At 43.3% G+C, this 14,860-nt stretch overlaps 1 protein-coding gene across 4 annotated transcripts in view; it reads right to left on the bottom strand.

The window, feature by feature from the left end:
* Positions 1-14,860, bottom strand: part of LOC309538584 (protocadherin alpha-C2-like) — a 181,611-nt gene that overhangs the window by 76,710 nt on the left and 90,041 nt on the right. Inside the window, exon 1 of one of the 4 annotated variants that reach the window (XM_082234254.1) lies at positions 12,066-14,811. The exons of the other annotated variants lie outside the window; for them this stretch is intronic. Coding sequence (XP_082090380.1) covers positions 12,066-14,495 — 2,430 coding nt within the window. The 5' untranslated portion in view covers positions 14,496-14,811. Of the gene's footprint in view, positions 1-12,065; positions 14,812-14,860 lie in introns of those variants that run through there. 4 annotated transcript variants of the gene reach the window in all.

Raw genomic sequence — 14,860 nt, 5'->3', positions numbered from 1 at the left:
CCCAGAGAACTCTGACATGAAAATGTTAGATATAAAGCAATTTATACAGTTGCAGCAGCAACATGGACAATGCAGCTATGACACAATGGTTTGGGCAGCAACGCTGCTGCGACTGGTTCATGTGAATCAGGTTTAAGATGTGACTGTTGCTGGAATTGATGCTGGACAGTAAATAGCCTTTGGCTGTGTATGTTACAGGCTATTAGAAATTCTACTCGAAGGCATCACCATTAAGTGCTTAATTGTACCATCAATCGATTTTTTGCTTCCTCATTTAGTGACTGATATTTTTTAACCTGGTTTTCCACTGCCAAAAGAGCACTGCCAGGCATATATAGGTTTTGAGCCCAATTGCCAATCATCCTTCCTTCTGCCAAAACAGAACTAAGCTTTTTCAGCTGTTCCCATAGAAAAGCAAATTTCATTTTTCCAGCCGTCAAATTTAAGATCTTTCCTTGAGGGAATCTTCCAAAGCTATTTCAACTTGACTTCAATGAATATTATTTTGTGGTGGGACATTACTTGCTCAGAAATTCAAACCTTGGACCTATCACAGAAAATGAAGTCTCTGTAAGTGAAAAGAGAGCTATAAGGAGAAGCTGTTGTGGATTAGAATGCAGGCATCATCATAAAAGCAAGGAGCAATCCTGGAGGAATTGTTGTGAGCCTCCTCCTGTTGAAACTGCTGTCTTGCCATTTTCTGTCAAACATGTGGCTGCACTAGGAAGACTATGAGGGTGACAAGTGCAATTTAGTATTGCTTACCAATTTGTATCAGCCACTTCAAGACTAAGCCCATCAAACTAGACATGCCACACAACACTATGAAATTAGCAATTGTGTTAATGTCTCTCTTTTTTGAAGTAAATAGCAGGCATGGGAGGGAAGGTGGTCTAGGTCAGGGATCAGCAGGGAAGGCTTTGCCATTGGTTGGATCCCAGTCTGGATCTAGTGCATGTTCCTACCATCTCCCATTATTGGTTCCCCCTGTGCCTCTAAATCTAGAAAAACAAAACCATGCTTGCAATTGCCAGCTGAATTAATGGTGCCATTGTTTGGTCTGGCCTTCAACAGAGAATAACTGAATTTAGTGAGACGTAATTCTCAATAGGATTGTATTATAAGATTATTATTTTTATTATTTATAAAAGAATATTTGTATACCTCTATTCATGAAAAAATATCAAAGCAGCTTACAACAAGCTCACATAAAAACATTTGAAACCATGTAAAAGATTAAAATCGGAGGTCAACTATTACAGATAGAAACTTTAACTTATCTCAGAATGAGTCCTATTTTGCCTAGGCCTTTAAAAGCTATTTTTTGTTCATTTGAATCCCCCCAGCTCTTGTTTTCATATGCCTTTATACTATTGTTTTACTGGGTTTGTGTTGCATTTTTATTTTAATGAGCCTGGTGAGCATGGGACGATGCAGTGAACAGCAAAAGTTCAGATCAAGACAAGCAGAAAATAGCCTGTTTCCATGGTCCTGCCCTTGAAATATTAGTCCTTCTCCTGAAAAAAAGCCCTAAAGCTTTATGTCAAATGCTGAAACCTGGCAATCCTACCACCACCCTAATAGTACACTCTCAGTCCACACTCTCCATCCATTTCTATGTAACCTAATGGGTTTTGCTCACCACCTGAGCTGTACAATAGGATGACCAAGCTTAATGTATCAAAATGAGAAAACAACCCTAGGCTGGTTCTTGGTTCATGCTGGCACCGTGTTATGCTGTGCCACTGCACCCATACAGCTGTCCTTACACTTGACCCTGAAGGCCTAAAATAAAATAAAAACTGCTGCCTCAGAAGAGAGATTTGGAGGTGTTCTTAAGTTGAGACATATACAACCCTCGTGGGTTTTAAGAACCTACACTGAAAATGAGAAACAATAGGAGCTGCAATTTGATAATTGTTACTGAAGCCTAAGAAAAACAGTTTGTAAGGTAAACACAAGGACAGAAAAATACATTTTCACTTACACCAACAAAAGAAAGGAAAGTGCAGCTACAACTCAATCAATGGGATAAGTACCATAGACTTTAATAAATTATTCAAATGCATCCAAACTTTCAGATGAACAAGCTGAACCACAGTAATCACAGTCGCCAAGGTCATCTATGAAAATTCCTCTGAAACAATATTAAGGTTATATCCAACCTCAGCCATACTCAGAGTAGACCATCTGAAATTAATGGACACAACTCATTTAAGTTAATTAATTCCAATGGGTTTTCTCAGAATAGAATTTAGTTGGATACAATCCTTAATGTTTTACTACAAAATTAAATTGCTCCTACAGAGAAATAAAACATGCGTGTGTTAAAAACATAAGAAAGAGCTTGGCTGGACTAAACCAAAGGTCCACTGAGTCCAGAACCACAGCAACCAACCAGATACCACAAAGCAGGACAAGAAGTAAATAGCCCTTTGCTGGTTTTCTTGTATTCAGAGAGGCATTGCCTCTGAACACAAAGGTCCTAGTAAGCTAATCACCAGCATACAAGTGCTATATTAACTAGGCTGCAATCATACACACATTTTACATGGGAGCAAATCCTTGACTGAATAGGGATTCTGAGTAAAGTAGGTGATAAGGGACACCTAGCTACATTAAATGAATTCAAATCTCCAGGGCCTGATGAGCTACACACACGGGTACCAAAGGATCTTGTGGATATAATACTGGAGCCTCTGTCCATAACCTTGGAGAATTTCTGGACAATAGGTGAGGTCCCTGCTGACTGGAGGCACGCAAATGTCCTCATCTTCAAAAAGAAAACCCATGTAACTACCAACAGGTCAGCTTGATATCAATACCAGGAAAGGTCCTAGAATAGATAGTGAAACAGTCGGTCTGTGGACACTTAGAAAAGATGTTGTGATTACTAAGACCCAGCACAGGTTTCTCAAAAATAAGTCATGCCAGATGCCAAACTGGGACAGGCACCTAATGCAGCTGAATACAGATTTGGGATTCAATATAACCTTCACCAATTGGAGAATGGGACCCAAACTAACAGAATGACAGCCTTTCCTCAAATACAAGGAGCAGGGACAGAAGAGCCACACTCTTTATCTTTTGTGCCACCCCCCTTAACTACTTATTTTATAAAGCTTGGGAGCATTATTTGGCTAGAATTGGGGATAAGGTGGGAAGGGGTATGTAGCTTGTGGCTTTCATAAAGGAATTGCCTACCTTTTATCAGTATCATCATCAACAACATATATTTATATGCTGCCTTCTTTCCTGGCAGGTTCATATGAGGAAACACAGTCTTTCAGAAAGCTTGATCCTAAGCTGTGTAGGGGTTTATAACTTTGAATTGCATCCAGAAACAGACTGGTAGTCAGTGGAGCAGGTCTAAGGAGTGGGCTGTGTGCTTCCTATAACCAGACCCGGTCAACAATGTGGTTTCAGCTCTTTGGGCCAGTTGAAGTTTCTGAGTACTTTTCAAAGGCAGCCCATCGCAGTAATCCAAATGGGATGTAAGTAAGTCATGAGTCACTGTGGCCAAATCAAATGTCTCAAGGACATATCAAACATCTTCCATACATTTGGACAACCAACCCGGATTGTGGAACTTCTACTCATCTGCTATTGACATTGTCTATTTTACAGCCTATTTTTAATCTAGGAGTGTCTGGCATATTGACTGGGTTTGGATACAGGTCAGGAGGTGTGTTTGTACAACCCAAAAAGTTCCACTAGGTTGTTCAGAAACTAAACTCATCTTTTTTCTTACATCAGATGTTTAGTTTTCTCAAGTTTGGGTGGTAACCTTCCAAGTGAAACTCAAGAAGAAGCCAATATGCCTGTTCTCTTCCTGAGTTTGTACAGTTTCCTTTTCCTTGCCTCTACCAATGTCATTGGTGTCTCAGCTAAAAACGCAGTGATAACACTTTGCTGTCAACTTTCATTATTTCTTTGCTGACAGATATTTAAGCTAGAGAACCAGGAAACAAGATTGGAATGAAGCCCATGCAGAGGTGAGAAATAGCAAGCGCTGCAAGGAAGGACAAGCAAGAGCGGAAACTAGAGGGCTCTGCGAGATTGGGGGAGAAGAGGAGGCAAGGGACACATATAGATGCACAATAGGAAAAGAAGTAGCTGTTAAAGGTAATCCATCATGATGACCACAGCTGATATAGTCCTGAAGCAAGGTCTGAACCCAGATGGGAATGAATTTAGATAGACATCCACCTAGGGTGTGAAAAATAAATGATCTAAAGCAGGAATGTGGAACCCGCAATCATCCAGATATTGTTGGACTTTAACTCCCATCACCCCTGATGGACGGACAAGTGGAAGTTGGAAGACCAACAACATCTGAAGAGCCATAGATTTCCAATCCCTGTTGAAGCAGACAGGGTGAGTAGAAGTCTGTTGTTGAGGACAGTTGTGACCGGGGTGGGCGGAGGCAGAGAGGTAAATGGAAAGAGGAAGGCTTGGTCTTTTGAGCTCCTAAGGGGAAGGTTTCAGAAGGGTAGGAAAAGAGGTGGGAGACACTGTCCCCTGCAAGTCTCAAACAGCACTACAATAGTCCTATCCCAGGCCAGCTGGAGTTCTGAAGAGGGGCACTCATGTTATGCCTTGGGGGGGGGGAATAAAAGGCAACATCTCTCTCTCTCTCTCTCTCTCTCTCTCTCTCTGTGTGTGTGTGTGTGTGTGTTATAATTAAATGTACATATTTAAATATACTGCCACAGTCGCTCTGGGGACCATTTTAATTAACATTTCTTAAAAACTAAAACATTGCTTAGAATTCTGAGACCATTAATTATAGTGACACATTTATGGATCTTAACAGCCTGCAGTTTCATGAGGAGATGCTGTGAACAAGAAACAAAGAAAATGGGACTCCCCCACCCAAAAAATGATGCTGTAAAAACTTATTCTACTTGTAGGTGGCTGATAACAAGTCCCTTGTTCAAATCTTACCTTAGCCCACTTAGGCAGGCTAAAGAGCTACCAAGGTGGCCGTAGACAATTATTCTCTCACTTTTAGCTTCTCCACTACAGTACAAGGACAGAAATACTGAACTACCTTGTTGTCCTAAGGATCACTGGATAAATTATGTGAAGCACTTCCAGCACTCTAAAAAGCACTCTGTAATGCTAAGCATTAGGACTGTGGTTGCTAGGAGATTAAAAGAAATAATCACTCCACAGAATCTTAAAGAATGCCAAAATTTCCTATCATTTCTTGAAATTTGATGCTGCAATAATTCATTGCACTTCCGTTGCTGAGCTAAAAAGTAGATGCACTTGTCATCAGAGTAGGTTAATCAATAGCTATTTCCATATATGTTTAAGGGCAGCCATATAATCCTAGGTCACTCACAGCAGCACATGAGTGGTTGGCAAGGAGTACAGTTCCCAAAAAGAAGGAAGGAACTGAGCTGACAAGACTCAACACATCTGAGCTATGGATAGGCTTGCACATTTCATCTTGCAAGAGGAGGGGCCTCTGAATCATAGCTTTAAATTATGGCGCCATTTCTATTTTACAGCTTACACTTACATGAGAATAAGCCCCATTGAACTCAAACTTACTTCCAAGTAGGCATAAATAGGACAGTTATTATATTGCAACTTCTGGTAAATTGTTCTATTTCTATGCAATGTACTAGCTCAGATTCATTTAAAAACAAAGGAAGGAGAATTATCATAGAGATGAAGCATCCCTTATACCTTTGTGTTATATTTTTAAGGGGAAGACAAAGCATCCTTCCAAATGTGTGTATTTATTGCTGTGTACAATATAATTGAATGTAAGCATCTCCAACAAACTGCATGTGTTCTTTTTCAATAGAGCAGTAGTTCCCAACTGGTGGTCTATGGACCCCCAGAGGGTCCACATAGCCCACCCAAGGGGTCTGTAGCACCATTCACATAACAACTATCATAGAGAGATCAACATTTTCAAAAGTAGGGAGTCCCTGGCTTGGCTTTTGAAAAACAGGGGGTTCACAGTACTTAGCTAATTGGGAACCACAGGGTATCAGTTAGCACTGAAGTGCTTCACCCATCATGCTAAACTGTAGTTTGCAGGATTGTGAATGTGCAGCCTGGCCCACATGTGGCTTTCCTCTGCTCACATGGGTGCTGCATGCAGTGCAAATGAGCCGTGGTGCGGCTTGTTGTTGTCTGCAAACTGAGGTTGCAGTTATCCAGATCAGTGGTATGGCAAAAATAGGTTATTTCGTTTCATTTTCGTATGAACAGAAACCAATATGGGTCTGAGCCACTGAGGGAACAGGATTACGGAGATAGACACAGTCTTGACTCCTTGTGTCTGGAGTCACCAGGGACAAGACGCAGGTCTAACTTTCACTCAGTGGAGACTCCACTCAGTGGTGTCCCCCAAGTACATCTGTTTGCTTTCTCTCAAATAAGCAAATGGCTGCCGTGAACTCAAGTGCTTTAGCACTACATGTATTGCAATGAGAACCAAATCTGCCTCTCTGGCTCTGGATTCCTGTCTCTGGATGACCTGGATCCCAATGAGAAGGTTCCCACAGGTAAGTGCAATGTGTAGGTCATCCCTCCACAACACCCCATACTTCCCATGTATACAAGGTTCCTTAAACACACAATTTCTTCACTGACATATATTTACTTTGTCTATAAAAACATACCACCCACTCCAGAAACCTACCCAAATCCAGCAGGGCTTTCAGAAATGATTCAGCTGGACCTGTGCCTCTGCGAGAAATGCACCTTTTCACACAGGGAATCGTGGTTGGAAACATAAGTAGACATGCAAAGGTACCCTACTTTGATGTGGCATGAGCTTTTTCATAAAGGTTTTGTCAGAAACACAAAATGAATATTATGGCCTGCGCACTGATTTGATCTGGGAACATCTGGATTTACTTACCGTATTTTTCGCTCTATAAGACGCACCAGACCACAAGACGCACCTAGTTTTTAGAGGAGGAAAACAAACAAAAAAATATTCTGAATCTCAGAAGCCAGAACAGCAAGAGGGATCACTGTGTAGTGAAAGCAGCAATCCCTCTTGCTGTTCTGGCTTCTGGGATAGCTGTGCAGCCTGCATTCACTCCATAAGACGCACACACATTTCCCCTTACTTTTTAGGAGGGAAAAAGTGAGTCTTATAGAGCAAAAGATACGGTATACAGTATTGAAGGAGGTGGATGTGCGTCTACATTTTGGCCTGCCAAATATAGATTTTTTTCTTTCCCTTGGGGAATACCCAGTGTTTCAGGAAGTAATATCTTTCACAGAATTGTGAGGATGAAGTCTCTCCCAGGAAGGGGAGGACGAAAGGGAGGAGACAGTCATAAATGACTAGAAAGAGAATAACGGATGGACAGCGAGAGAGAGAAAGGCAGTAGGACACACTGCCTGAGAGCATGAGAGCATCATGGGTAAGATTGGTGGTGGTGCAAACTCAAGAGAAACAAACAGCATGGAAGAGAAAGAAACAGGTGATTGGTCTGGAGGACACACCAGGGAGGGGAAGGGGAAAGAGATACCAGAGAGAGAGAAATTATCCCACAGTTTGCTACTTGTGGAGTGGAATTCCCTGAGTTAGAATTTACCAGTCAAAACATTTGTAACAGGTCACTAATTGACTAGGATCAAAGAAGCTTCCCCCGGCAAATAAGATTGTTATTTGGCACATCCTGGAAATCTCCCATTCTGCTGAAAGAGAGGATGAATTTCTCACAAAGGTTAGCAAAAGAACCACCAAGTCCAAAGTCATAGGTTGCCTTTGAGCCTGATCCTGGAAAATCTAATTCAAAGGAATAGTGAAGGCTTACATGAGGAAATATTACTGAAAAGTTTAACCTATAGAACAAAGCAGTCTAGAGGTGTCTGGCCGTCAAGAAACACACTTCCCTGATATTTCCTCCCCATATATTCTAATTGACATTGTATACCATTCATCCATCTAGACCAGCACAGTTTATTCTGACTGCAGGAGACTGCTCTTGACTGGAAATGCTAGGGATTCAAACTGGGACTTCACTTCATGGATACAAAAAGCATGTGTTCTGTCCCTGAGCTAATGGACCTGCTCCCCCTTCAGAGTTACTTAATTCACATCGGAGGCTGGTCCACTAAGGGGAGTGGGACACTGCGCCAACAACCTGTCTGCCTCACCTGCCTCCTTTTTACCTACTATCAGTCGAAGGGTGGCTCTGCCTGTCACTGGCATCCCCTTCCGTTCTACCATTCCCAGTGGTCACCAGCCACCACTGTTAATTCATCCACATAAAGGCACCTGGGAAGTTCAGTTTGAGGCATAGTGACAAGAATGACGTCTGGTGGACTGGATTCAACACTTCCTGAAACATGGATTTTTGCATCAAGCACTGAATTGAACATCCTCAAGCAGTACAAGCTTCCATTTTGTTTCCATAAACAAAGATAACTGAAATGTGAGGGACTGCGGCTCATGAAATCTTTGAAAAAAGAGGGAGGGAGAAGGAGAAGTACTATCAGCAGTCAAGGAGGTGAGTGAGGACTTCTGTGCTTTCTGTAACATCATTTCCTCCCCTTGCCTACCAGAAGTAGAATTTTATACAGAATAAACAAATCTGTGGAAATTTGACCAATCTGCATAATATACCCAGGTTCCAGAATTCATCTTTCCTCATAACAGATTTTTAAAAACAGCTCAGAGTCCTTGGGTGTGTGACATGTTTTCCATTTTTCTGCTCTGCACACCACAGGGCACAAACTGAAACAAGATGGCATGACATGTAGTTCAGCTCCATCTCACTTCCTCTACTGAAAGTCTATAGTTCTATTTTTAGAGGCTTGGCCTGGATTTCAGAGACAAAACACTGCAGGATCACACATTCCATTTGTGAAAGCAGCATCTAAGCCCAACAGCCCACCCCAAGTGATACTGTTAAAACATCAACAACAGAAGACACACAAATCCCAAATGAAACAATTGCAGTTATTGTATTATTTTCTTTAATCTACTATATAGATTAAATGAACTGTGGTGTATTCCATCTTTCATAAACCTGTGAGGAAGTGTGATATAGGAAAATAAAAATATATTTCCACCTCAATTCTAATATTTACTCAGACACGTCCCATTCTTCAAAAGGGATTTTTCCAAGTATTATGACAGCAGTCAAAAAATGAATGTGAACATCTCAAAGCATATAGCTAATGCTCTGCTTGTTCACCACAAAGAGACACAATAAAAAGAACAATCTGTATTGATTGACCAGGATTAACTTTCTCTTTGCTTTATATTTGTATATTTAATTGTATAACCACAACCACTGCTATTGCATTTCCTTCATTTATTTCTCATAATAGTTGTTAAGGAATGAATGCTTGTATCTGAGAGTAGAAGTTAATCAATAATACATATATGCATGGTTCTACATTGAACCCATTAGAATACTACAACTTATGAACCTCCTGATTTAATTTCTACTATAAAATAAATGTTTGGCATAAGTTACAGAAAATGCAGAGCTGCTGCCAAACAAGCAGCCCTGTGTCAAAATCTCCCACACCCCATTCATAATATGATGCTCAATTCAGTTTCTGCCCTGGCATTTCTTGGCCTTGGCCAGCAGAGTCCTTGCTGGGCAGCAGAGGTGAGGCAATGAATGGTCAGCATTATGGCATCAGGGCATGAACTAGATGTTACAACAGGGGAGGACTCAACATGGGGCTACTTTCTTGAGCAACATGTGTGTGTTTACATCACATCTAGTTTTGCCCTCAGGTAAGCTAACTATGCCCAGTTCCAGCCAAAATACACTTCCCATCCATTTCAGTGAAGAAATTAAGGCATCCTTAAATCTCTCCTATTCACATCAATGGAAATTAAAAGCACTTGACCTTTTAACCCCTTCTAGAGATGGGGTTGGCTATATGGCTTTGTTTTCATACTAGAGTGACTGTGGCCCACCAAGGTGTATTAAATTTCCACAGCCAAATGGATATACCCAGGAGCTAATAGTTAAGGTATAAATTAATATATGTAAAGATCAGACTGGATCAGACTGAGATGGATCTAGACCAGCAGTCTTTGGAAGAATCACCGCAACCACCAAGCACAAAGTGGCCTACCAGAAATTGGCAGTTGCTTGGAAGGTTCGTATTAAAAAGGAACTGGTTGTAGTTCAAGTTCATCCTGTCCAAAAAAGAACTAGTTCCACTTCAAGTTCATACTTTTACAAAATGAACTGGGTTAGTCCAAGCTCATAAAAAGTTTATCCTTGGCGTGCATGTGTGCACACACAGAGCGCATTCAGAAAGCTACAAGCTCCTCTGCTTGCATAGGGTGCAAAACTAAATTAGGAGCCACGCACAAGTAATAAGATGTCTCACAGACAGAAGGCTGACAGGTGAAGTTTTGCCCATAATTGTATTTTCATATTAGAAAATGCTTACCCTGTTTAACTGTTGCCTGTCACACTACTGTTAAAGGCACAAGGCATCATTCGCTTTGACCCTGTACCTCTTTCTGCATGCTGCTCCTATTGGAAGACCTCAAATCTCTTCAGCAAGGAAGCCTTGGGAAATGCCTCACATTCATTTCTTCCGCATTCCCGTTTAGTAACATGGATTGACTAAGAATCCTTAGCAATAGCAGTGCCTCTGTATCTCCCTAAAAAGCTTTAGAACACTGCCTCCATTGTTTGCTTTCTAACTTTCTTTATAGAGATCCAATATACCATATTTTCCATGTATAACGCCCCCATGTATAAGACGCCCCCTATTTTGGGGGACTCAAAGGTAAGAAAATGCACTATGCACTATCCGTGTATAAGATGACCCCTTATTTTAAACTTCAAAAATTTAGGAAAAAATATAGTCTTATACACGGAAAAATACAGTACTTACTTCTTTTTTTAAAAAAGAAAGCTAAGAGTCCGGCCCTTCTGTTGGGCTGGGCTTGGGGGAATTAATGTGAAGATGAACTAGAAATCATTCAAAATTTTGGTTTTAAAATGAATGATTCAAAATGAACTTAATTCTTCTGGCAATTATGGGGACTACTTTCAGGTATAGTTCAGAGATTTTTGAACAATGAATGTTGTTCAATGACTGGTTCATTTCAAGAACTGGAAACTGGACTGTGCTCCACCGTTGGACCCCAAGGTTCCTTTTGGACATTTTTTTGTAGAAGATTATAGTTTGCCATAATTGGAAGTAATTTTACAATAGGTCATGATGCACTTATGAAGCATATTGGCAGCGTCACTAATTAAATATTCAAAATTCCACCTGCATCCTGCTATTTCCATATTGCGGATCTCTGTATTTCTTTAACCTCTTTGCAAATTTTAAGAAAGCAAATATTCCAACTTTTAAAAAAAATGAATGCTAACCATACACAATCATATTGATAACATGGCACAATTTATAATCAATACAAGGAATTCAAGTATTTTGTAATTTTCAGGACAGACAGTGAAGATCAAACGTTTGAACCAAATTTTTAACTACCATTTTCCCACAGCTGAGTAACAGCTAACTAGATAGCCATAAAAAATCTCACTGTAAAATATAAGAAAGCCCTGCTGGATCTCAGCAAGGAGCCATCTAGTCCAGATTTTAACCACTGGCTAGGCAGGTTAGTGTTGATGGGCCATCCTCCATGTATTTGTCTATCCCTTTCTAATAAATCCATCTAAGGCAGAAACTTTCACCACATATTGTAGCAATAAATTCTTTAAATTAATTATGCATTATGCACATTATGCACATTATGCACATTATGCACATTATGCACATTATGTGAAGTGGACGGTTGGCTGGGCTTTTTTTTTTTTCAATCATGAATCTACTGTCCATTAGTGTCCATGGTAGAAAAAATGATGACAGGCAGGTACACTCTATTTGCTGTTAGTTCTTTTATTCTGTCCTTAGTTTCTAAGAGGTTAGGCGCAAATTCAGTGCTGCGTCTACAAATTTATTGACTTCCTTTAAATCAAAATGGAAGAAGTGGATACACCTTTGGGTTATTTTTGCCACCCCAAACACAGATACACATGCCCAAGAAAGACACATAACTTTTTATATTAAAAGAAAACCCTGCTTACCACCAGAATGGCATTAAAGTGGTCACTCTTCACCTTCTGCACTTGAATGCAAGATGCTGGCACTTGTAATAATCCTGCCCCCTTGGAAAGGTTTCTGGCATCTCCATTGGGCATCAAGTTGTTATTGCTAGGCCCAACACCCAGAGATGCCCTGTACAAATAGGTGTGCGTAAGCTTCCCCATGCCTGCAACCTCGACCATCTCTGGTGTAAAATGAGAACTTGGGAGCATGCGCACATTGTAGCGATACTTTTCATACTCATCTGTGGGGCAGCAGCAGCAGCAGCTGCATGAGGGACTAGTCCTACAGTGAAAAAGCCGAATGGCAAGAAGGAAGATTAGAAAGCCAAGGAAGACGAAGGAAAGGCAAGCTAGACCAATAATCAAGTAAAAGTTCAAGCTGGACAGCTGCTGCCCACGTGCTTCCAAGCTGTCATCAAAGTCTGGGAGCGCTTGTGGAAGAGAGTCAGCCAGCAGGATGCCCAGGGTCACGGAGGAGGAGAGGGGAGGCTCCCCACTGTCCTTTACCAAGACCACAACTTTGTGCTTGATGGGGTCACTAGACCTCATGGAGCGACTAGTCCTGACCTCTCCAGCATTGGGTGAAACTCGAAACAAACTGCTGTCGGAAGACTGCAAGAGGTGATAAGAAAGCCAGGCATTCTGCCCACTGTCTGGGTCGTGGGCCACTACCTTGGCCACCAGGTAGTCAGCATCTGCCAAGCGGGGAACAATTTCTACCGCCACTGAGCCATTCCTCACCCCTGGGTACAAGATGATTGGGGCATTGTCATTCTGGTCAAGGATGGTAATGCTGACTATGAAGGCGGAAGCCAGGGCTGGAGAGCCATTGTCCTTGGCCTCCACTTGAAAATGGAAGCTCTGGAGTTGCTCAAAGTCAAAAATGCCCTTTGCATAGACAATTCCACTTTCTGCATCAATGGCCAAATAGCTGGTCAAGGAGCTGCCTTGGATGTCAATGTCCCTGAGTAGGTAGGAGACCCGACCATTCTCCCCCAGGTCTGGATCAGAGGCTGACACATGAAAAAGGGACACCCCAGGCTTGTTGTTCTCTGTTACGGAAACTTCACGCATCTGGTTGAGGAACTTAGGGGGATTGTCGTTCACATCCGCAATGTGCACCCGCAGAGTCTTCTGAGTGGCGATGGGAGGGGAGCCCAGATCAGAGGCAGTGACAGTGATGTTGTATTCGCTGACCCGTTCCCGATCTAGAAGGCCGCTGGTGACCACACTGTAGTAACTATCAAAAGAGGACTTGAGTTGGAAGGGGATGTTGGTGGGGATCTGGCAAATGACTTTCCCATTCTCTCCAGGATCTTCATCGGTGATGCTCAGGAGCGCTATCACTGTGCCCAGAGAGGAATCCTCTGGGATGGGGCTAGAAAGGGAAGTAACAGTGATCTCCGGAGCATTGTTCTTCACATCAATTATTTCCACCAGCAGCTTGGCTACAGTGGACATACCAAAGACCCCTTTATCTCTTGCTTCAATGAACATCTCCAGGAGGGGCTTCCGGGCGCCTAAACTCCCACTTACTCTTATCTCCCCGGTCTGGGGGTTGATGTGGAACAACTTCTGGAGCTCAGCAGGGGTGCTGTTGCTGAAGGCATACCGGACCTCCCCGTTCTGACCTTCATCTAAGTCCGTGGCGTGCACCTGAGTGACCAGGGTGCCATTGGGGGAGTTTTCAGAGACGCTGGCCCTGTAGACGGAATGCTCGAAGGCGGGGGCGTTGTCATTGGTGTCAAGGACGGTGACCACGACCTGGGCGTCTCCGGACCTCTGGGGCGTCCCTCCATCTTTGGCTGTGACCACAAGCCTGTGCGTGGCTTGCTGCTCGCGGTCCAAGGGCTTCTCCAGCACCAGTTCCGGATACCTGCTGCCGTCCCCGCGCGTTTGCATTTCCAGTCGGAAAAGCTCGTTGGGGCTCAGCGTGTAGCTCTGCACGCCGTTGATGCCTTCGTCGGGGTCCTGGGCGTTGGGCAGGGTAAAGCGAGCTCCCGGCGCCAGGAACTCGGCCACGTTCAAATGGTACTCGTCTAGCGGGAAGATGGGGGCATTGTCGTTCACGTCCAGTATTTTAAACTGCATTTTATAAAGCTCCAAGGGGTTTTCTAGCACCAGTTCGTAATTCAGAGAGCAGGTAGGTTTCAGCGCGCAGATCTGCTCCCGGTCGATGGGCTCCTTGACAGACAAAGCTCCGGTGCTTGCATCGAGGCTAAAATATTGCTTGCTGGAGCTGGTGATCATGCGGAATTTCCGGGAGGGAAGCGTGGCGGCCACGATACCCAGATCCTGCGCTAGGTTCCCGACAGGCGTGCCGGGCTCCGTTTCTTCGGGGATGGAGTACTCTACTTGTCCATTGACGGTGTAGAAAATAAGGCAGCACACCATTAAATAGACCCGCATTCTTCTGTCCCTGGCTTCCCCCTCAGCTCCCTGCAGACCGAGCCAACAGTACCATAATCCCACGTTCTCAGCAAATTTGCTGCGGCAGCAGCAGCCGAGCGCACCGGGGCGGCAGCAGCAGCAGCAGCAGCCAGAAAGCCGCTGGCTAGGACGCGCGGGGAGAGCAGGCGCCACTCTTCTTCTTCTTCTTCCAGGCGCCGGCCGAAGTCATGGCTCGCCCGCCCGCCCGCTTCCCTTGTGCTGAGCCAGCGAGAGCGAGCCCTGCGCGGAGGCAGCCGCTGCCTTTGGCTCGGGATGAGCTCATGGAGGGGGGCGAGGGGGAGAAGCGCTCCGATTGCGCCTCGCTGGAGCGCAGCGCCGCCTAG

This window comes from Podarcis vaucheri, assembly GCF_965113315.1.
Source record: "Podarcis vaucheri genome assembly, chromosome: 8".
NCBI lineage: Eukaryota > Metazoa > Chordata > Lepidosauria > Squamata > Lacertidae > Podarcis > Podarcis vaucheri.
The sequence above is the reverse complement of the archived record's forward strand: the minus strand, read 5'-3'. Positions and strand labels throughout refer to the sequence as shown.